Source organism: Benincasa hispida, chromosome 2 (genome assembly GCF_009727055.1).
Source record: "Benincasa hispida cultivar B227 chromosome 2, ASM972705v1, whole genome shotgun sequence".
NCBI lineage: Eukaryota > Viridiplantae > Streptophyta > Magnoliopsida > Cucurbitales > Cucurbitaceae > Benincasa > Benincasa hispida.
Window position 1 is genome coordinate 34,328,083 of NC_052350.1, and position 24,814 is coordinate 34,352,896.

Genomic DNA, 24,814 nt, shown 5'->3' on the forward strand with positions numbered 1-24,814 from the left:
TTTGACGCCTGATGGCCCTAGCATTCCCCTGCATTCCCTTCGTCCTGGCTATGTCCCAATTGTGACGATCCGACTTTCTTGGATTTATACTAGGCTATTACTACATGTAAGCATAAATTTCAAAATGACAATCTCATACATTTTAACTAAAGTCAAAAGAATTTTATTAAATAAATAGTTTTTGTAAAATTTAAATAATTGAACATCTTTGATCGGGGTCTCCCTGAAATATAAGTTCAAAATAAATTTGAAGAAGCTTTATAAATAAAAATTTCAAACAATGGAACTCTAAGTTCAAACATCAAGACTGAAATTTAAAACATGAAAACATGAAAACATGAGCAGAAACATCTCTTTGGTCGCAATGGCACAATCACAATTTCCTTTTGTCATTTGTCAGTATGTCTTTGCTCCTACCTGAAAACATAACATAAGAAATGATGAGTATAAAATACTTAGTAAGTAATTCTACTACTGGGGTCAGGCTAAACATTTATGTCCGATAAATGCAACATTCTAATAGGACATCCAAAAACCTCTACTTATCATGGATGACCATCTAGTGAATAATTTCACCTAACCTACTGTCTATGAGATGTACCCTTTAGGAGATAACTAACCTCTGACGATCCTAAAGGAGATAACTAACCTCTGGTAATCCTGAAGGAGACACTAATCTCTAGTGAATCTCATAGGAGAAACACAAACCTCTGGTGAAATCCTAAAGGAGATCAGTAACCTCTGGTGAAATTCCAAATGAAACACAAACCTCTAGTGGGTACATGACTACGGGTAAGGGCAACTATCACTAACATAAATGTCATGCATCATAAAACAGATTCCCATACATGAATCATAACACAAAGCTCATACATACTCACACATGTCAAATAAGATCTAGTTCATACTCATACATTATTGTAAAATATTATAAAACAAGATTATGCTCACACTTATCACATACTTCAAACAGGACAGTCATATATTCATATTTCCTTTCTAATCAGGCATCATGATTCATACAGTCTTATAACCATCAAAATTATCCTTATTATTGCCCGACACGAAAGCAGTTCCAATAGTAAGATTACTTATCTTGAACTTGAGCTAGATAAAACTCTGCGAGCAATCTACCTCCCTCATCTAACTTCTAGGAATGCTTGTTGAAAAAAAAAAGAAGTTGTCTTTCTCAAATAACTAAACCATGTAAGGACCCGAATTTAGGAGGAGTGCATGAATGAATCGATATCACATTCGAATGTGAGGGATCCTAAAACTTTGAAAGTATGGTTAACAGAGACTTAAAAGAAATAAAAGTTACTATCTATACCAAGGGACATTTTCCTTTTTGGTGGTTCAGTCATAAACGTATTTATCTTGAAGCAATTCTAGGTAGAATGACCTCCTAGAAATTTCCTTAAGATACATGTTACCGAAGACAAAACATACCCAGCCTAACGCGATGCTGTATAAAATGTAGCGCTTTGACCATATGGCGTGCCAATGCAAGGAATCTTGTGGTAAGTGTCCCCTTCGTTGGCGGGTTTTGATCTCCCGAGTGACATTTACAAGATCTCCATTACCCATTGTCCCAATTCTCCCAATTCTCATTGTTTTGTCTTTCAATTTTGACCCACCTACTCAATCAACTCACTTTGAACTTTTCCCACTTTCCCAATTACTCCGATCCTTTCTTCATCAAACGTTACAGTTCCATTCTCTACCTAAACGAGCCTCTGTGGAATTCCATGGCCCACTTGCAGATCCACCAATCTCCCCATTCTTCTTCCGGTCGTTCTAGTGACTTCTCCGTATCCATGGACTCAGATGGCGATGGCGACAGCGACGGCGATCGGGTTGTCTCTTCTTCTGGTTTGTTTCTCGTGTACTTTTCTCTTTTTAGGAGGTTGACGTCTGTTGTTGTTGTTTGAATTGGCTATTTGCTATTTTTCTATGGAAGTTGAGAATTCGATGTCTTCGATGTCCTATGTCATGGAATGAATTATGGTATATAAGAAATTCTAATACGTAGTGTTATTATTTCAGGATTTTTGGATTCTGTAGTTCGTAGTGTTACTTAAGTAAGAATTCTAGTCCATGCCAGATTCATCCCAACATCTTCTGATCGATAATTCCTTGTAAGGGCTCAATTGTCAAATTTTGGAAATGGAGTTTTTAGAGATTCATTAAATACCCAAGGTCCCTCTTGAAATTCTATTCAATCAACACTCCCTACTTGAAAATCTGAGAATGCCATCACCTGTTGATAACATTTGGTGATAATGAACCTCCTAGTCCTAAGTTTCTCCTTACCGTCCTTGTTCCGATCTCGTGCCTATTTCTGCCAATCTCATTTAATTAAGTGTGAGGTGGTATCAAGGCTGTTGGATCTTGCGGGCTTGCATTGGTAAATTGAGATTGTGCAATGGGGCCTTGCGGGTTTCCCCTTGGAGGCTAACACACTGTGGCATAGAGTGGTCCTCAGCCTTTTCAGTAGGCTTTGAGTTATAGGTCCAAAGACACATCCAGAAATCCTGGGAAAATTACCTTTGTTGGTTTTCCTTTTTCTCTTGGTATTTTCTTTGAAACGGAAACAAGTCTTTTTCATTGAATTAATGAAATGAAATGGGACTACTCAAAGTACAATGGACCAAGTGAGGAAAAAATGAAGATACAACAAAACTAACACAGCAACAAGAACAAAAAGAGCAATCGTCAAACACAAGAACGACTGGTAAAACACAGATCTTGAATCTTGACTGCCAAGAGCTTTGAAAGCAGAAAAATTGAGAATGAACTCAAAACAAGACTGACTTGCAAGCTGCCATATAGAAACCTTCCCAGAATCCGAGCCAGCCAAAATAAATCAACCATAAACCCCCAGCTGAAAGAAAAGAAGAACCTGGGAAGGAGAAATCACCAAAAACCAAAAGCATTTATGCAATGAAGACTTGCACTGCCTTATCCAAAATGCTTAAAAGCTTTACGACTGAAACTTTCCTACAACAAAAGCTTCTCCAATTGGATCACTAAAGATATTCACTTAAATGCATCACTTAGTCCCCCTGATTCCGAGAAACAATTTACATATTGAAGCTAATGCGAATTTTCACAACCAGTCTTGCTGAGAGAGGTTAATCCATAACAAGTCCACAAGCTTCAATTATGGATTTTAAGTGTGCAGGAATGTTCAACTGAGGCAGTGGCTTAAGGCAAGAGTTCCAAACCTCTTCTGATTTCAACCCTTCTTCATTTTGAAACAGAAAATTGAACTCTTCCTCAAAGTTGTCAACTTGCCTGCTTCTTCTTGAACAACTTCATCTCCAAAGCTGTCTAAATCTTCGCTGCTAACACCCATTATTGAGTCCTTGTCTGAAATGTAAGTCTTTTTCTGCTGACAAACAGAGGAGCTACACCAAGTACCTCTCAAAAATGTGATCTTATGATTAGGGATGTGGAAAACTGAATGCTTGAATTGTTGAGGAGGGGAGGATTGATGAACTGACTTGTTGGAAGGGATTGGAACTTACAAGCCCAGGTGCAACATTTGTACAATAAATCTGGATTGGTAGATACTACTCTTGACTTGAGATTGTATTTCTTCTTCCTGGAAAAATGCTTAGGATAAGGCTTCAACAATCTTGAGAATTTTTGTGAGAGAGAGAGGGTGTCTCAAATAATGAAGCACATTCTTTGGCCTTTGAAGAATGAGGAAGATCTTGATGGTTGCTCTGCTGGCAGCCATCTTTCTGGTAGTCCGAGAAGAAAGGGTATTCATTATTGGGCTCCCAATTCTCTAGAGAGGTTTTCTTGCAAATCCTTTTCATTCTTCCATGTGATCCTTCTCCTTTTAATCACCCCTCTTTTTCCTTGATGTGGAGGATTAAAATCTTTGGAAAGGTCAAATTCTTTGCTTGATAGGTTTGGCATGAGAGAGTTATGCAGTATTTTCCTTTTTGTTAGGCTACTGTGAGGCATGGTGCCTTATTTAAAAAGGGAAGTTTGAAGATCGTGATCATATCCTTTGGAGTTTGTTGCTTGATCTGACAATGATTTTCTAAGTTTTTTGGTGTTTGGCTCACAATAAAATGTTTTGTTCTATGATGGAGGAGGTTCTTCTACATCTTCTATTTCATTGCCTTCCAGGTTAAGGGTTGGATCTTGTGGGGAGTTGGTTCTTTTGCAGTTTTGCGGGCTTTGAATTAAGGGGAACAATAAGAATTTGCAGTATAGAGTAAAAAGAGAAGGAAGATTTTGTGGAGATTGAATGAAAATATACCATTAGTACTCACCAGACTTCATTATTGTGAAAAATGGAAAAAGATTGTTGATGTGCTAAAGGAAGATGTGTTATTGATCCCATTGTTGCTGACAAGGCCTTGATGCTGTGTAAAAATGAGGAGCAGACTGCCTTTCTTTGCAAATTTGATTGTCGGGTGAAAGTATAAATTTTTTATATTACATTTGAAAGATGTAAGACACGAGAATATGGCTTCTTTGAAGTCACCTGGGCAGTGGATAAGTCAAAGGTCTTTCATCCTATTGATCTATTGAGAAAGATTTCTGTGGGGAATTGCATGTTGAAAATCAAATACACATAATGAAGTGGAAACAAATTCAAAGATCAACTTTGAAATACGGTGAGGCAAATGATCAATCCGAAGAATTGATTTAGAAGTGCTTCATGCATACTTGATGGAATTTCTTGAATTCCAAATAATTCAGCCAATGAAACATGGTTAGATGTGCATGAAGAGCATATGGTTGAAGAATCTTACTGCTTGGTTTTTGAATGTCGAGGAAGCTTTAAGAAATGGAGGGTTTGAATAGTGCCTTTAGTTATGAAATTTGATTGAAGACAGTTGGGAATTCATAAGGACACTTGTGTACAAAGGTTTTGTAGATAGCTGATGGTGAAGTATTCAAGAAAAATTCCAATGTTCCAATTCAAGGGTTGATAGTTATCTTTTGTTATAATTGGGTCAACATGCAAAGATGTAATAGCATCTTGGAGATAAAGATCTGATTTTAGCGACAGACTCCGATATCAAGGTTAGTAGGAGGAACAAAGGGTTATCATTTCTTCTAGGCTGTTGCATGGTGCAGTTTTTGAAGCTGGGTAAAAATTGATTTTGTTGGTTTAGCACTCGGGATCTTCTTTGGCAATTTTGTTCTTCAATGTTCTAATTTTTGGCTCTTGTAATATTTGGAGATCTTTACTTTTTATTTGTTTGATCGTTTGGTTTTCTTTCCAATTCCCTTGGTTGTTGGCACCCTCAAACTTTTTTCTATCTTTACCTTGAACTTGTTTTTTGTTAAAAAAAAAAAAAAAAAAATCTGCCAAATAACCCATTCCAGAAGCATCTTCCACCAATTGCACTCACTTGCTGTATATTGGTTGGATGGAAGCATCTATGGAGACAAATATGGAACTTTGGATTTTGTGTAAAGCTATATGTTCTCCTATATCTGAATATGCTTTCAGGAAATACTGACAGGAATTCATCTGGAGATAGTACTCAAGGTGGATCATCAGTGGGTAGGGAATTAGATTCTTGTTCAACTAAGCCTACCAAGTCGGGGAAGTCAAGACAGAGTCATGCATTGCATCATTTACTGGGAAATATTTTTGATGAAAAAGTTTCTACGAGGAGGAAGGTGTGTTATATTCCTTTTGAGTTGACTGACAATTTTATCATTCTAGATTCCTGAAGGCACAGCCAAATGTTATTCCAGGAAATGCATTTCCTTTTACAAATTAACTAAAACCTCAGGACCTCATTTAATCGTGATGTAACAACTAGATGGTTATATTAAACAAAGCATTTTGAGAAATATGCTAGGTGATATTCCAAATGATTTGAAAATAGTTTCTGTATGATGTTTAAAAATCAGGGAGAGTAAAATACAATTTCCAGATTCTCCAAGAGATCTGAGTCTCTCTTTTACACTCAGTATTTCACCGACTCTTTCCCTACTTGATCTTGTATGAACTTTCTTTAACTATACAACATGACGAATCTACACAGCCCCTATACTAACGATACCCTCCTGATAATTAGTAACTTATCGAGCTAATTCCCTTGCATCTTCCTTCTTGCACCTATACACTTAACTGGAGGTATGGTTGACCCTGTCCATACCCCCTTTCCTCGATCTTCACCTCATACTTTCAAGTTCTTTTAACTTTACAACGGTATGAAGCCTCGTTGTTGTCACAGGTTATATAAGAATTCCCTATGATGTAGTGTAAAATCTTCTCTGCACTGATGAATCTCCTTTATAATTTATGCTCTCTTACAAAGTTCTAAGTCAAAAGTGTGCATGCAGCTCAAGTGGTTGAAAAGGGTTGCCACAGTCAAGGATGATGGAACTGTACAAATGGAAGTTCCAGAAGGCATTCAACCTGAAAGTTTTCATTTAAGTGTTTTGGATGTTGAGGCTGTAGATGATGAATCCCTAGACACAGCCAATGTTCCATTCATCCCCCCATTACAAATTGTGATGCTCATAGTTGGTACAAGAGGAGACGTTCAACCTTTTGTTGCCATTGGGAAGCGTTTGCAGGTTCTACTTGCTTTTCCTATTTCTTTTGTCGGTTCCTTGTTGATTTTTCTTTTATTTATTTATTTATTTTTAGTTTATGTATATTGGTTTAGTAATTTTATCACCATTTTTTTGGGATAGTTTTTTGGATGCTATGGTATTCTCTCATTTTCATTCTTAATGAAAGTTTGTGTTCTGATTGTAAAAATATAGTAGGGTATGATCAGCTTGATATTGATGATAACCACTTTTAATCATAAGTTTAGCAAATCAATCAAACTAAGCACGAGGAGTCGAAGGAGACTATTTTGATTCGTATAAAGATTTTCTTATCTTGCATACCAAGTCTCTATTGTCCTCATTTTCCATTCCAGGAGGAACCTGTATATAAACTTCTTCGAGATCATCATTGAAAAAGGCATTTATGACATCAAGTTGATGAATGGGTCAATCTTGATTTATAGCTAAAGATAAAAGGACACGAACAATGTTTAGTTTAGCAATAGGAGCAAAAGTCTCTTGATAATCAATATCATATGATTGAATGAATCCCTTAGCCACAAGTCTTGCTTTGAACCTTTCTATACTGTCATATGACTTATATTTAATTGTAAAAATCCATTTGCAGCCAACATGATTCTTTCTGGGTGGAAGTCTTGTGATAGTCCACGTTCCATTACTTTCAAGAGCTTTAATTTCCTCCTCTGTAACCTTTTTCTACATAGGATTCTTAAGTGCATAAGTGCATCTTGAATATTATGGGGAATTTGCATATTGTCCAATTGAGTTACAAATGCTTTATAACCTGAATGTAACTTCCCATATGCTACATATTCTTCAATTGGATGACTAGTACAACTTCTAACACCTTTTCGTTGAGCAATTGGTAGTGCTGCATCATCAATCAAGGCTACCATAGAGGTGATGTTCTCATAAGTGGGATTCAAAGAAAAAGTGCGTGGTTGACATTCAGAGTCTTTCAAGGTAACCTCTTTCCTTCTCAAGTAAACAATAGGAGTTCAATTTTGTGAGACTAAAGGTTCAAAAATTTGTGAGACTCCAAACAATAGGTGGGTTCAATACGGAGCTAGGTAACTCATTTAGAGGAGGAGCTAGGACTTCAGTTATGATGTGAGTAGGAGGTGTGGGATAGGTAGACTCAAGTTTCCATGCTTAAATTCTCTCACGTTCTCCCTTTAATTTGGGACTTGATAGAAAAAAGATTGGTTTTCAAAGAAGGTAACATCCATAGAAGTGTACATTTTCCTAGTCATTGGGGAATAACATTTGTACCCCTTTTGATGTGATGAATAATCTAGAAAAATGCACTTCATGGATTTTGGATCAAGTTTGGATCGATGAGAAGAATGATAAAAAAGGTACAGTAAAAAACCCATGAGGCAAATTTGAGTAGAAGTTTTAGAGTTGGTAATGAATTTGGAGGAAGACAGCATGAGGATATTTGAATCGGAGGACTTGACTGGGCATTTAGTTTACGAGAAAGGTTGCAGTAAGAATGGCTTCTCCCAAAAACAAATTAGGAACATTATTGGCGATCATAAGAGAACAAGCGATCTCAAGGTGTCTATTTTTCCTTTCGGAAATCCCATTTTATTAAGGAGTGTCCACACATGAACTTGTGAACAATACCATGAGAAGAAAGAAATGACCCAAGAGTTAAATTTAAATAGTTTCGAGCATTATCTGTTTTGAGGACTTGATATTACTTTGAAACTAAGTGGAGATTATAGAGTGAAAGGATTGAAAAATACTTGATGTTTCAGATTTTTCCTTCATGAGGCATGTCCATGTCAGTCTCATATGGTCATCAATAAAAGCTATGAACCACTGTGCTCCATATATATTTCTAATTCTAGAGGGCCCCCGAATATCATTGTGGAGCAATACAAAAGGTTTTGAAGGTTTGTAGGGCACCGTTGGATAAGGATTTTTGGTATGTTTTGAGAGTTGGAAAATTTCGCACCGAAAGTGATTTGGTTTTTATTAATGTATAGACAAGGAAACATCTTTGGAAAATACAAAAAATTTGGATGACTAAGGCAAAAGTGTCATAACATGATTTGATTTTCACTAGACAAAGACATAGAGCAAGAAGAGGACTCGGGAATGAAACTAACATAATTAGAAGAAGATTAACATATGGTTGGTTTGATATTTTGTCTCTTTGTATTTTGTCTCATTGTAATTGAGCTATTACCCTTTTCATTATATCAATGAAAAGTTTTGTATCCGTTTAAAAAAAAACGAAGATTCTCATATGGTTTTGAAAGATGAACTTGGAAGATGCTTTCCTTAAAAAAGATAGTTGCCATCTTGCTACTTACCAATGCCAATCACCTTCCTCAATTCCAACTCTTTAAATTCACACAAGTTCGAATAAAATCCAGATATACAATTCAAGTCACTTGTAAATTTGCTTATTGACATCAGGTTACAACTCAATTTAGAACATAAAGACCATTAGAGAGTAAGAGATTTCTTAATAATTTTATCGACCTAGTTCTTGTAACCTCAGAGAGAGATCCATCTGCTATGCAAACTGAGGAATGACCTGGGTGTGATTTAAACCAATAGAAAATATTGATATCACTAGTCATGTGATCCGATGCTCCAGAATCCACAATCCATAACTTTTGTTTATTGTGGTGACATAAAAATAAGGAAAGATAATATTCTAAAGAGCAAGATAGCTTCTGGAAGATGTAACAGTTGGTTTTAACATGATGGGAGAGATTGGTTAATGTCAATAGAGCGACCAACTGGAGGTGGAGTTGGTAAATTGACCTACTGAAAAACCATGGATGCGAGACCTAAACCCACCCTGCCAACGAACCAGATTAATGATATGGACCAACTGAGTTGAACTGAATTTAACCAAAATACAATTTGAAACATATTAGGAGTTTCACGATCTGAAATTTCTTGGGGATAGATGCTTCACGTCAAACATAGAGTAGCGCGTGGAATCTGGAAACGGAATTAGAAGGGGTGGGCAACACTAGATCAAGGCTGGGGGTGCCAGATCTGGAAGGAATGGCATTGAAATCTAGAAGGAGCAGTGTTATATTGAGGCTAGGCACTTGATTTGGAATGAGTAGCGGCAGATCGAGGCTGGATAGAGGCGGATGGAACCAATCTGGGCTTCACTGAACAGGTTGGTGGTAGGAGATGTGACCTATAAATGTATCTGGGGGTGCCAGATCTTGAAGGAGTGGCACTGAATCTAGAAGGAGCAGTGTTAGATCGAGGCTAGGACATTGGATTTGGAATGAGTAGCATCGGATCGAGGATGGATAGAGGCGGATGGAACCAATCTGGCTTTGTTGAACAGGTTGGTGGCAGGAGATGTGACCTGTAAATGTATCTGGGTTGCACGAAACAGGTGATGGTAGCTTTGAGTAGGTGAGCGTTGAATAGACGACTGCTAGGGTTTCGGCGATGGTGGCTTGGGTTCTAGCGAAGGTCGCTAGGATTAAAAAATTCAAAGCTCTGGTACCATGTAGTTTTGGAGAAATATTGTATTTTCTCTTATCTATTAGGATTAAAAAATCCCAATAATGGGCAAATATAATACAAGAGAAATCCTAACTGAGGAATTAATTATAAAAAGAAAGGACATATAAAAATAATTGAAAATTATAAATGACTATACACAAATCTATAGTGGCCGTACCCATAATGACCCTATAATTTCTCGTCTCAACCATAGGCAATAGCAAAACATGTACTAACCTCTATGATATAAAGTTATGTGTTGTACCACAATCGATAAACACTATAACTCCCTCCTGTTTGATTAATCCTTTCAGTTTCATGGCCCTAGATTAGTCAACTCTACCACTCGATTCAAGGATAACTCCGCCACGGACTCCACCTTCACTTTTTATGTTCAACTTGTTCCAATGTCTCTTCCTCACCATCGAACATCTCCAACTCTTCATCGTTCCCCTAAACTGCTAGTATTCTGAGCTCTCTTTGATCACACACTTTGCATAGATCACAAGCCGAATAACGCCGATCACAGTGGGCCCTCCTTTCTTGCTTGAAACTCAGCATCACACAACTGTTTCAAAGGCCCCTCTCGTTTGTTCCCCATCGTTGACACTCCTCACGAAGTGATCGTTCTCATTGGCACAACTTCACTCAACTTCCTACTATCCATACCTATTAGTTTCCTTCATTAAGAAAAAAGTCAAAATAAATAATTTTATCAAAAACAGTTCGAACTGATAACTCATTGCATGCCTCACCTTAGCATTTTAATTTTCAAGTAAATAGAAAAAATAATCATTGTTGGATATTTTCTTGAAACTAAAAGTTGAACCATTTATAAAAATGCTAGAAGTTTTTAAAAGGAGTATCATTGTGGAAAAGAAAATGTCACGATAGTACTGACACATCTCTAAACTACTATTTCAATTATTTATATTTTTTGGAGAAACTAGTGTGATTAGAGAGTTCATTCCCATGTATTTTGTAAATTACAGTAACAAACTCTAGCTACAGTGATGATAATTGTATTTCTATACAGTGGTAACATGTGTTAACATACCACCAATATGGTGCAGTACTAGAATTTGATTAGCTTGAAAACAAATTGGTTGAGCTTGGAAACAAATAGATTGATCAGCCGTAGTAGCTTTTGCTATAAGGATTTCTTAAATTGGGCTTTGAGTGGTGGGCATTGCCAAAGCCCACTTGGAGAATGTGTTTTTAATTTTAACTTACAAAGTTGGGCATAGTACTTTTGGTTTTTGAGGTTTGAGGTTGATGTCTATTTGGTCTCTAAATGATCAAAAGCTACATTTTAGTTCATGAAGTTTGGAAAATGGTTGTAAATAGTTTTTGTACTCAAATTGACCGTTAATTGGCCTCTCTCTCTTTGTTTTGTTTTGTTTTGTTTTTTTTTTTTTTTGGGTTTTGTTTTTGTTTTGTGTTTGTTTTTTTTGTGGAGGAGCTGCAACTGTAGTACTCAATTTTTCCTTTTCGTTTTTCAACACCAACAGCAAGCACAAATATCCACGGTAGAATGAACTCAACACCTTCAGGTCTCACTTCTCTTGTTCCAGTGGTATTCACGTATCTGATGCAAAGCGGTGATGCCACACAAACTACATCGTAAACTACAATAGTAATGATCATGGCCCACAAACAGTAGCATTTGGCTACCTATCGGCTACATACCAGGTAAGATTGACGTGATGACGGCAGTCCACACTCTCCAGCAACCATGTGTTTCTCAGGGACTTGGCCGTAGACCTAGGGTGAATTTTTCCTGGGCAATTTCTTAACAGGGGTATAGCACCCTTCAAGGCAGATCTATGATGCCCATACTGTGTCCTCTTCTTGATTTCTCACTTCATTTCAAATCTATAAGTAGCTTGGTGAAAAGGTCACTTGAGGAGGAGAAAGAATGAAGATGAAGAGAAGAAATGAAAAGGAAATGTTGCATCACATTGTCCAATCATCAAAAAGTTAATATATAATTAATATGATTTGCCAAATCTTCAAACCTAATGAACAAAAGACTGCAAGGTTTTTTGTCAGTCAATTAATAGTCAATTTGAGCTTCAAGACTAAATTCAAACCTTAACATATCAATATGTACTAGTAATAACTTTAATTAATTTTTTATTATGTATTTATAACATAGTTTGTTAGCTTCCAAAATATATTATCAGACCTCCAAAATATATGATATTGATTTGTCCCGCTGCCGGAGCCACATTATCAAATATGAAATTGACAACTTTGGTTGTCATAGTAATAACATTTAAGAATAGTATAGGGTTTATGAAATAAATTAATATATTATTTCATGTTTGTATTAAAATATAAGTGAAAGGAATATGTACTGCAATTGTTCTGGAAATTTTGCCCTTTGATTGGTATTGTTACTTGGAAATGTTCCCTTCATATTGGCTTAATTTCTGTAGGGACTTTTAGGTTAGATCTTATTTTTTCTTATAGAAGTTTTATCAATAGACATAATTTGATTTTTTCCCTCTTTATCATTGCATATGTACAAATATATGCATTAAGATACGGGGTCTCTTCAATAAACTTTGATAGATCAAGTTAATTTTAAGTTGACAGAGATGACTTATTACTTGCAGGAGTATGGCCATAGAGTTAGATTAGCAACTCATGCAAATTTTAAAGATTTTGTACTCTCTACTGGACTGGAGTTCTTTCCTTTAGGAGGAGATGCTAAAGTTCTTGCCGATTGTAAGTGTTCTAATTATTTTCCATTTGTTTTTGCATTACATTCGACTAACTATGGTAATGAACACATCAGTATTATTAAAGTGAAAAAAAAAAAAAAAAAGAAGAGTGGTTTTTAAACTATTGTGTGAGGGATATGCCCATTTGTTTTTTAAAAATGTGCTGAGATGGATAATTTTAGAGCTTTTTTGTTTACTTATTTATTTATTTTATTTTTATTTTAATTAAAAAAGGTGAAACAAAAATTAAAGGAAATATTAAAAAGAAAAAAGCAACCAAAAACAAAAGGAAAAAAATATGTCAAGGAAGATCCAAAATTACTATGGACCCTGAACCTGAATGAACGAACCGTAAATTGTCAGTACAAGCCCAACAGCCTGATAACACCAAAGAAGATCAACCAAAAAGAAACTTACTAAGCAGCACTATGATCTTCTAGAATTAGCGAAGTTAGCTGCCAAAATTGAAGAATTCTAGATGCCACATTTTACCAAAAAGACACAAAATTGATGAACATAATCTATGTAACACTTCCCTTCTACTGCCTCTTTGAAAATAGCTAGATTTTCTATTGACTCTCTTCTGGATCTTCGGAGCTTATTCATGATTATATATTTTGCTTATTTTGTTCAGATATGGTAAAGAATAAAGGATTCCTTCCATCAGGACCTTCAGAGATACATACCCAACGCAATCATTTGAAGGATATTATTTTCTCATTACTTCCTGCATGCCAGGATGACGATCCAGAATCTAAAATTCCATTTAAGGCAGATGCGATAATTGCGAACCCCCCTGCATATGGTTAGAATCAAATTTGTTATTCTATGTTCTTTTTTATTGGGATTTTGAGTTTTTAAGTTCAGCTCATAATCTTTTCTCCTTGTGCTTTTATTTGTTCCCTACCCTTTCAGTACGGGTCATCTGCTGACAACCATTTTGTCAAGGCTTACTATTTTAAGTCATTAGAAGAAATGTTTCTAAAAGAAGTTGTTGTCTCCAGCTTATTAGTGCTGAAGATTTTACAGTGGAGGCTGATTTTATGCATTTATAATTAGTTTGTGCGTATTCATTGGAATCTTTATTGTTAATAAATCATTTCTGAAAAGATTATACAAAAAATGTACAAGTCTGGAAGCTTTTTTTTGGCCAATTAGTAAGCTAAATTGAGATATAGTACTCCCAAAGATATTTTGATTTAAGAGTCTGTAGGATGATTAAGTGGACTACATCCTCCCAAAGCTTGTCAATGGTCTATCTATGTGGGAGAAGATGCACTTCTTGTTCTCTAGCCAGAGGACCTAGTGTATGTTGCACTCTAACTAGATTTCCCAACATATAGCTGATCCTGCTAGATATTATAGTTCAAGCTTTTGGTTGGGGAGATGGAAACTTCTAAGATCTAGAGAAGGAAGGAGTTAATGGAGCTGTATTGACCACAAGATATATTGGAATCTCTGTCAAAGATGGTTTTTCATTTAGTTGGAATAATATAACCCTAGATTTAATGATGTTCTGTGGATGTTATGAAAGGGAACATGAAGTCTACTGATGTTTAAGTTTCCCAATCTTATGTGATGAAGAAAAATCGGAAGTTTTGTGGATGGAGTATAGTGAAGTATTGGTTATTATTAGACTTATTGCTCAAGTAGATGAACACTAACAAGGTTTTGGGGTCCTTATGAGTCCCAATCATTTATGGATGAACAATAAATGGTTTGAGTACACTTGGAGAGGGGAACATCTTCGGGCAATTTCATTTGAAATTTGAAAACTGGTCTACTGATAAGCATAGTTAAATGTCAATAAAAGAACAAAATAATCATTTCTATTCTATACAGTAGAGTTTAATATAGATAAGCATACGCGAAAACCCAAGGATTCGTGGATGAAGCCATAAACTAACTTACAAAGTTTACTAGATAAGCTACGTCTAGTTGTAGGTAATTCAACTTTCTAACCAATTTTTATATCTCTCAAAATCTTTAAAATGATTCTCCATCTTTTGTAAATTGCAAACTAGGCATCATTGAACTAGTACATGGGTTGGCTCCTAAGCTTTCTATCTTAGATAGCAAATCAAGCACATATATTCTCTGTGACATGAAGATACCTTTCTTCTTTTCATGACCTAAATATTGAAGTACTTCAATATTCCTAAGTTTTTAGTATGAAACTGAATTTGGAGGAAAGCTTTGAGAGATGACATGCTTGATGTATCACTTTCAGTGGTGAAGATATCATCAATATATGGAATACATAGAATAATATCACTTATAGAGATGACATTAACACTAAAGACTGACCGAGTATTTAGTGAAGAGTTGGGGCTAAAACATAAAAGTGTAAAACTTGAAATCCACAAAACCTAGGGATCAAAATGGTATCCCCCTCCAAAGAAGGGGAAAAAAAAAGATTTTTTTGACTTGCTATCTACATAACTTTCTTTTGGAATCTTTGGTGTCAGAGGAATAGGCTGATCTTTGCTGTTAATAATTCACTTTTGATACGTCTATTTTTAATGCTCTTTATTGTAGTGATTATAGTTTAATTAGTAAATGGAAAATTTTCTTGTTATCCACCATTGAGTTGTTGAGTATTTTAACTCCTTTTTCTCATTAATCCACCATGTTTCTTCCTCAAAAGAAAAATAAATAAGTAACAATCAAACACCCGACTCTGACTGGCAAGCAGTGTGTCCTTATAATCTTGAATATCATCTAACGAACTTAAATTGCTTTGCTGACTGTCCAGGTCATACTCAAGTTGCTGAGGCGTTGAAATTACCACTTCACGTGTTTTTCACAATGCCATGGACGTAAGTCTTGTTTCGTGAGAAAAAATCTAGTGCCTAAAACATTTGATGCACATTGTTAAAAACTGCATCTTACGTTGACATTATTGATTCAGCTGTACATAATTTCTCAGATAGTATTGTTTTCCATTTGATTAAGTCATAAACCTTATGTTAAATTATGAGTTTAGTTCCTAAACTTTTTGGATTGCCCCAAAATGTTTAAAAGCATCTACTAGGTCAATCAACTCATAATTTTGGCATCTTATATGTGCTTGGACTTTTAATTTTGTGACTATAGGCCATGCACCTTCCCTTCCCCCTTTCTATTCAAGCAAAAAACAAAATTTTCATTGATATATGAAACATAGAAAAATGTCCAATGACACGACACAAAAAGGAAGTGATGTTAGGGGATTTTTCATTTTTGGATCTAGAGGCTCTTTACCGATTAGATGGTACCACATTTGCACCATTCTTTAACCACTTTTTTCCCAAGTTTTGGATGAACATTTTTTTCAAAGGGTCTGTGAAGGATAAGATATTCTTGTTGTTTTGTGGGTTTGTCGATTGGTTTTGATGCTCCAACAATGGAAACAAAGGTTTTTAGCAGTGTTCTAAGCCATGGAGAATCCTTTTAGTCTTGATCTCAAGATATTTATTCACAAATTCTTGAGAAAGCTTCGTTTGCTGCCTTGTTTCCCTGGCAGTTTGGCGAAGAAAAAAGTTTCCAATGTTGGTTCTTACAAATCTGATCGGTCAGACATGTTTTAAATTTTGCATCCACGATAATCTTCTTCTTCTTTTTTTTTTTTTTCTTTTATTAGAAACAACCACTTTCATTGAAAAAAATTGAAAGAATACAAGCATGAACATACAAAAAACCAAGCCCACAAAAGAGAGAAGACCTACAAAAAGAGACTCCAACTATGCAAGAGAATGTCTATGGAGTAGTTACAAAAGGTCTTTGACAATGAAGTCCACAAAGAAGCCTGATAGTGAATAAGAAACCAAATCTCATTAAGATCCCTATCTTTCCCTCTAAAAGTCCTGTCATTTCGCTCGCCCCACAAAGTCCATAAAATAGCACACACCTCAACATGCCATAAAAAACGACCCTTCCCCCCTCACGGCGGATGGAGAAGGAACTCCTCGATCATACTACGAATACCCCTCTGATGAGCCCAAGAGACGCCAAACATCTTGAAAACACAGCTCCCAAACTGAAATAGCATACTCATACTGCCAAAGAATATGATCCAGGTCTTCCTCTGCCTTCCGACAAAGAAGACAGCAGAATGGCTCAACAAGCGAAGGTAATTTCCTCACCAGCCAATCCATCGTATTAGCACGACCAGAACTTGCCAAATAAAGAACCTCATTTTCCTAGGGATCTTAATCCTTTAAAGAACTGAGAAGACCGAGACACCTATGGGAGAATGATCAACCATACTTTGGAAAAAGGATTTACACTAGAATCCCTCCAAAGGACTAGGATTCCAAACTCTTACATCCCTTCTCCCAATTCTAAATGTATGACCTTCGAGTAAGACAAGAATAGAGGCCACATCTGTTGTTTCCCTATTGGAAAGAGGATGAAAGATACTGAAAGAGAAGGAACGCAAGCTCCCATACCAAACAAGAAAGTCGATCACAAAGTGATTCATTTTGGAAGATAAGTTTTTGTTTTTTTTTTTTTTTTGAAAAGGAAACAAGTCTCTTTATTCATTAAGAAGATAAGTGAAACAATCTCAGGAATAAAGCACAAAGAGGTCTCTCCCCCACCTAATGGTCTTCCCAGAAATACGTGTCTCTCCCCTCCACCACACAATGAACAAGGTTAACAAACGAAGAGAGCTCTTTCGAAATATCCTTCCACATGTCCTAGTGTGTCCCTTTACTCCCCTTAGCCAACCACTCGAAATGATGGGGGCCATGAATCTTACGCCAAAGAGAGTTGGGCTTAGAGAAGAAACGTCGTAACCATTTGCCTAGGAGGGCTTTGTTATGTAATCTAAGGTTTCCAATCTCAAGACCCCTCCTCCCCCCCTCCCCTCCCCCTGAGATCGACTTTTCCACCGTTTCCCACCTAACCAAATGAGCACCTTTACCTTTCCCTTCATCAACCCCTTCCTAAAGGAAATCACACGTTAATCTCTCCCCATCCTTAGAAACCTTAGTAGGGGCTCTAAAAAGGGAAAAGAGGTAAATGGGTAAGCTAGATAGGACCAATTTGATCAAAGTGAGCCTTCCCGCTTTGGAAAAGAAACCTCTCTTCCAAGAGGCTAACCTTCTTCTAACTTTGTCCACCAGTGGATCCCACAAAGCAATCGACTTAGGGTTGCTTCCAAGAGGAAGACCAAGATAAGAAGAGGTAAGGTCTCGAAGCTCACACCCCACCATATCCGACCATCTTCGAAGCTCCCAACCTCACAATTAATCCCCATTAAACTACATTTACTCCTATTAATCTTCAAACCAGAAATCTCCTTAAAGAAAGCCAAAATATGGTTCAACACAATAACGAGGCCTCACTGCCAGAGTAGAAAAGATCATGTCATTAGCAAACTGAAGATGTGAAAAGGGGATCCTAGCCTCACCCACTTGAAAGGGAATAATAACATTACCGTCCCACACTCCCGCAATTCTACTAAGAATATCCATGGCCAACAAGAATAAGAAGGGGGACAAAGGGTCTCCTTGTCTGAGCCCTCTTAAAATAGCTAACATTCCTTAGCAACCCCACATCCACACCTCCATTTATAACCAAAGCCCTTCTTATCCAAAACCTTGTCTAAGAAGTTTCAATCCACATGGTCATAGGCCTTTCCAAGGTTATGAAGTTGAGATATGAAATATAAAAATGACTTGGAAGAAAATGTTCTAGAGGAATCCAAAGTCCAAATTCCTTCCAACTTAGATGAATTATTCTAGTAAAGACCAAAAGGTCATTGTTACATTGATTAAAGTGTTGATATAATTAAATTTACTGTAACTCATCAGCTCAAACTTTTGGGTCAATTAATGATTTAACATGGTATAAGAGTAGATCCTGTGTTTAAACTCTTGTAATGTCATTTCCTCCTCAATTAATATTGATTTCCATTTGTTGGGTTTTCCACAAATTTTCAAATCCACTAGTGAGGGAGGAGTATTGAAGTGTTGATATAATTAAATTTACTATAACCTAACAGCTTAAGCATTTGGGTTAATTGATGATTTTACACATCCTCACTAAGGATTAACACCAAAAACTTAATTTCAGGGCCATCCTTATGATATATTTCTCATCTGCATGATTATGTCTATTCCGAAGATCAAAGTTATGATCTATGTAATTTGGAAAGCACGTCTGTTCTATTGGATTATCAGTAACTATCAGCACTTTTTGTTCAGGCCCACGAGTGATTTTCCTCATCCTCTAGCCCATGTCAAGCATCAAATGGGATATAGAGTAAGTAGTACTGATGGTTCTCATTTCACTTATTGGACTACCGTTTTTTTTAATACATGTAAATATTTGGTCTTTTGGCAGTTGTCGTATAACATAGTTGATACTTTAATTTGGCTTGGAATTCGTGACATTATAAATAGCTTTAGGAAGAAGAAGCTGAAACTGAGACGAATATCATATCTCAGTGGACATTACAGCAGTCTTCCGGAGGTGCCTTATGGGTATATATGGAGTCCTCACCTTATTCCAAAGCCAAAAGGTGAAACTTCGATTCTTCTGTTGTTGATATTCATTCAATAGGTATAGCGTAATGGAAAGATTATATTATTGCTACTATGCCCCCCACCCACACCCAGAAAATAAAAACAGGAAAAATAAAAATAAAAAAATATATTATGTGTGTGTATATATTATTGGTACTATACAGTCTATTTAACCGGCATTTTCATGGTACAATATTCAATTTCACATGCTTGATCCTGTCTTCCTTGTATTTATTTTAACAAAGTCTATTTGTTTATAATCTTCTTCTGTGTATGCATATAGTTACATATTTGCATGGGTAATATATTCATAACTTTTCTTATGATTCTCCACTGATGGATTTTGAACATTAAAGTTTCAGATTCTCTAAATATATTTGAATTTAGATTGGAAGGTCGTTTGGACTTTTTCTGTTTCACCATATTTGATTATGGGTAGTTTGGCAGGTTTAGTTGTTTTTAGAATAGACTATGTTAGGTTATATTAAGCAATATGCTGATTTTCTTCTCTAACAAGCTTGATATGAGCTGCACTAGCTTGCTAATTTAAGTGCCCAGTTTAAATTAAGAAGATTAACATACACCATGAGGCAAATGACACTAGTCAAAATCGGAAACAAACTATCAACACGCTATCACATTACAAGATGTTTAGTGCATCAACATACTTGAATTTTAAAAATTTTAGCTTGACATGAATGAAATGAGAGAATTCTTCACTAGATAATCAACCATGACTATAAAGATCGAAGAATATGAAAACAGCGAGCTAAGTTACAATCTCCTTGCCTAAGAAAAAATTACACACTTAAGGGGTTCCCTCTATAGCTCAATTCAACCTCAAAGGAGAATTCAGTTTTACAATCCTCTCACTAGTTAAAGGGATTGGAAGTGTTCAAAGGTTAGAGGAACTTTCGTTCTTAACGCAAGGTTAGATTTCTTGAGTGGAAAAACTTTGAACTTCTCTAGGGGGAGTGACTTTTATAGCCTTCAAGGTTCGAGGTAGTTAAGGAAAGTCAAAGTCCATGCAACCAACTTCCCAGGTGGTTTCGGAGTCCAAGGAGGATCTGGATTGAAAATGACGGTCATTTGTTTTGACCAGCAAAAATGGTGGGTCAGCAGTTTAAGAATGAATGCAGCTGCATTTTGTTTTGCCTTGTGGGAAATGGGGCCACATTCTGACAAAATAATAGAATTCATGCAAATAAGTCAAAATGAATTAATACATTACAAAATTGACATTTTTACATCTAGATACATTAAATGAACACAAAAGAGTCTTGGGTTCATACTATTCCTAGATACTATTTCTATTTCATACAAAAGAGTCATACTAGTTTTACCTCTAGAGACACCAATTCGCCTGGGCATGGTTTTATGATGAAACTTCAGGGTTTGAAAGTTATTATCCGGGATTGGAATACCAATCGTCGTAGTGAGGTTACTAATCTTCATTCCCTAATCTCACAATTAACCAATTTAGATGTCCTGGAAGACAACCAGGCCCTTAATGAGGAACAAATTAATAGACGTGTTCTTCGTGAACAAATTGAAAATATGACTATTCAAGATCATTTCCATTGGCAGCAGCGTTGTAAGCTGAAATGGCTTCTTGAGGGTGATGAAAACACATGGTTTTTCCATAAAATTGTTGCTGCCCGACGCCGTAAGTCCTCTATTACGGAGATTCTCTCAAGGGATGGCACAAGTCTTTTGACTTCACAGGACATTGAAGTTGAATTCTTGTCTTTTTATTCATCCCTTTTCAAAAAAGACGGGGGTCAGCGATTCCTTCCACTAAACCTTAAGTGGAATCCTATTTCACCTACTCAAGCCATTGATCTCGAGCGTCCTTTTATTGATGATGAGGTATTTGCTGCTGTCTCCTCTCTTGGTGTTAGTAAATCTCCTAGTCCAGATGGTTTTATGGCTGAATTCTTTAAATTTTTTTGGCCTACTCTAAAATCTGATATCATGTTAGACATTAATGATTTTTACAATTCTGGGATTATTAAGTGAAAATGAATGAGACTTATATCTGCCTGATACCCAAGAGAGTTGACTCGAGATCTATTTCTGATTAAAGACCTATTAGTCTCATTCCCTATGTTTTTAAATTATTGCCCGTGTTTTGTCAAATCGCTTGAAAAAGCTTCTTCCTTCTACGATTTCACCCAATCAACTTGCTTTTGTAGCTAATAGACAGATTCTTGATGCTTCCCTGATGGTGAATGAGCTCATTGATGATTGGACCTCTCAGAAAAAACCAGGGGTTGTCTTAAAACTGGATCTTGAGAAAGTTTTTGACATAGTTGATTGGGACTTCCTTGATTATATACTCCAGGTTAAAGGTTTTGGTTGCCGCGGGTGTAACTGGATCAGAGGATGCATTTCTAGTGCGAATTACTCGATCATCATTAATGGCCGCCCTCGTGGCAAGATTCTTCCCTCACGAGGCATAAGACAGGGAGATCCTCTCTCTCCTTTCTTATTTATCTTAGTGGCTGATTGTCTGAGTCGTCTTATTGATCATAGCTCTGCATTGGGTCATATTAGTGCACATCCTGTTGGCCATTCTGATTTTACTCTGATTCATTTACAGTTTGCTGACGACACGTTATTGTTCTCTACTGCTGAAAGAACTGCCATATGGAACTTGTTTGAAATTGTCCATATTTTTTAGTATGCTTCTGGCCTTAAAATCAATCTTGTTAAGATTGAGCTTCTTGGGATTCATGTCTCTGACTCTGATTTTGACTGGTTGCTGCATTCTTTTGGCCAGCTTCTTATTTAGGGCTTCCTTTGGGTGGTAGTTCAAAATCTGGTTTGTTTTGGCAGCCTGTGATTGAGAGGTTTCAGCATAAACTCCATAATTGGAAGTATTCGGTCGTCACACGCTTATTCAAGCTACTCTTTCTAGCCTCCTTACATATTATTTGTCTCTGTTTAAGGCTTCTTCCTCTATTATTAATTGCCTGGATAGATTGGTTCGGGATTTCTTTTGGGAAGGCTCTCATGGTGATGGTGGTGTTCATAATGTGAATTGGATGGTTTCTCAGCATCCAAAATTATTGGGAGGTCTTGGCATAGGCAATTTTAACCATCGGAATTTGGCTCTTCTTGTGAAATGGGCTTGGCGGTTTTTAATTGAACATGATGCTTTATGGAGGAAGCTTATTGTTGTCAAGTATTATTCTACTGATTGTGTTTGGCCCTCCCTGTCAATGGAGCTTCTTCCAAATCACCATGGAGGTATGTTTGTCTGTCTTTTGAGTTGATTGCTAATCGAGTTAGTTGCCGCATTGGGGATGGTTCATCTACGTCCTTTTGGAATGACTCTTCGCTTAGTTGTGGAGTCCTTTCTACCACCTATCCACGGCTTTTTCGTCTTGTACAACATTCTGAGGTTACAGTTGCTAGTGTTTGGAACTCATCTATGACTGCATGGAATTTGGACTTACGTCGTAATCTTAATGAGTTAGAGATTGCTGAGTGGGCCTCATTATCCTTTCACTTGACACCAATCCGATTGCGTGCTACCCTTGAAACTTGGTTGTGGCCTCTTGATCTATCTTTGGGCTTTACTGTCAAGTCTCTTATGACTGATTTGGAAGGTGATCTGGATTCAGACTTGACTGATCTTTATTCGGTGATTTGGAAGGATAGATATCCTAAGAAGATTAAAATCTTCTTTGGGAACTCAGTTGGGGTGCCATTAATATTTAATACTGCTGATCATTAGCAACGTCGTATGTCTTACATGTCTCTTTCTCCATCTTGGTGTCATATGTGCCATGAACATGCTAAATTGTCAGTTCATCTATTTTTTCATTGTTCTTTTGCTACTGGCATTTGGAACCTTCTCTTGCCTCATTTTGCTTGGAATTTCACTTGTCCACATGATATTTCTGATGCTTTGGTCTCGGTGTTAGTGGGACATCCTTTTGGTGGAACCAAGAAGGTCATTTGGTTGGCTTTTATCCGTGCTTATGGAGTGAAAGGAACGGACGGCTTTTTCATGATACATGTTCTTCTTCTGTTAGGTTTTTTGAGTTAGTTTTATCTACCGCTTTTTCTTGGTGTAAATTACAGCACCCTTTCACTCATTTCATTTTATCTTTCTTAGTCAATAATTGGCACTCTATTGTAATTCTTCGGGGTCTTCCCCTTATTCATATTAATAAAGTTTCTTTTACCCAAAAAAAAAAAAAATTCTACTTTGGCGACTAATGGACAGTTGCATTTATTTCATTAAAACATACTTGATTGCACGAGAAATAAACTAAATTAATGGGAAAAATAATAGTAAAATTACCATTCATTAGTCATCCACAAATAAGATAACCCACAAAATTAAATCATGGATGATTGAGACAAATACAACCAAAAGACTTATATTGATGTTTGAACCCGGAGTTGCGGAAGACTGAATTTTTTTGCTTTATTTGTAGACTGCAGTAGGTACATCATGGCAGAATTAAGTAGAAATGGGTTGAATGAATACAGCGTTGTGGGAATAGAGATATAAAGAACAAGTCATGGGTAAATTTTTGAAGATTACACATGCATCCAACCAGTAGATAGAGATGAAGTGAAAGGGAGAGTGTGCCTCACTTACTGAGACAGAACCTGTCGTGGGGTTGGACTATGACTTTTTCGAGATGATGGGATACATTTAATGCACCATGTATGTCCATGTTTTCAATATTTTGAGCTCATGAGTTTGGATACAACAAAAACAACTAAAGTTTTGCCAAGACAACTCAGCAAATAAAGACACCAATTACCATCTTACAAGTCGATAGCTGGATCCCTCATCCTTGCAGTGTTTAAACTAAAAAAAAAAAAGTCAAAATTTGTTTTTGGATTTGAGTATTATTTTTCTGTTTTGGAGAACTATTAGTGTCACACCCCTCCTGAGCCTACCTCTAAAATCCGAAAGGAGGCATGAGGACGGCAGATACCACCCTTTTGGGATACCTACTGCCCATTTGACCATTTTCCACTCAATAAACTTAAAGTTAAGGAAATAAACAACAATTGTTTGGCTAAACTTATTTTATTACAAATAGCATAACGTTTTTACAATTTCCAGACTTAACTACAAAGTTTACAACAACAACTTAGAATCGGAAGTGTAGCTGTGGCGTGGTAGACCTTGACTTTGGCAGCACCTTGGAATTCTTCATTTTTTTGCTACCTGGGAAGAAAACATGAAAAAAAAGAATGAGTTTCAAGAAGCTCAATGAGTGGTAACTATTTAAAAGAGAATAGAGAAGAGAAAAACAACAGGATTACGTGAAAACCCTAGTGCAGGGATAAAAACCACGATATAAAGTCTTTTCTTATTTGTTTTAAAACTGATACACTAAATACACAGGGACTCACTGTATAAATAGACAGTAGGAAACCTTAGGGGTCTTACACAATTACATAAATGCCCCTAGGTTAAAAACCCTATTTCCAACACTCCCCCTCAAGTACATGAACAACTCGTTGACTCGAAGGAAT

At 36.5% G+C, this 24,814-nt stretch overlaps 1 protein-coding gene and 1 long non-coding RNA gene across 6 annotated transcripts in view; both read left to right on the top strand.

The window, feature by feature from the left end:
• Positions 1 to 1,495: 1,495 nt before the first annotated feature.
• Positions 1,496 to 24,814, top strand: part of LOC120072247 (sterol 3-beta-glucosyltransferase UGT80A2-like) — a 35,051-nt gene continuing 11,732 nt past the window's right edge. The window contains exons 1-8 of one of the 5 annotated variants that reach the window (XM_039024669.1): positions 1,496 to 1,872; positions 5,486 to 5,658; positions 6,331 to 6,567; positions 12,684 to 12,795; positions 13,426 to 13,596; positions 15,547 to 15,610; positions 18,983 to 19,040; positions 19,122 to 19,299. In XM_039024669.1, coding sequence (XP_038880597.1) covers positions 1,749 to 1,872; positions 5,486 to 5,658; positions 6,331 to 6,567; positions 12,684 to 12,795; positions 13,426 to 13,596; positions 15,547 to 15,610; positions 18,983 to 19,040; positions 19,122 to 19,299 — 1,117 coding nt within the window. In that variant the 5' untranslated portion in view covers positions 1,496 to 1,748. Of the gene's footprint in view, positions 1,873 to 4,146; positions 5,053 to 5,485; positions 5,659 to 6,330; positions 6,568 to 12,683; positions 12,796 to 13,425; positions 13,597 to 15,546; positions 15,611 to 18,982; positions 19,041 to 19,121; positions 19,300 to 24,814 lie in introns of those variants that run through there. The other 4 variants (XM_039024671.1, XM_039024672.1, XM_039024673.1 and 1 more) reach the window with 4 other exon arrangements.
• LOC120072249 lies at positions 19,306 to 23,533 on the top strand. The gene is made up of 2 exons (XR_005480395.1): positions 19,306 to 21,172; positions 21,499 to 23,533. It is a non-coding gene; the product is annotated as an uncharacterized LOC120072249 (long non-coding RNA).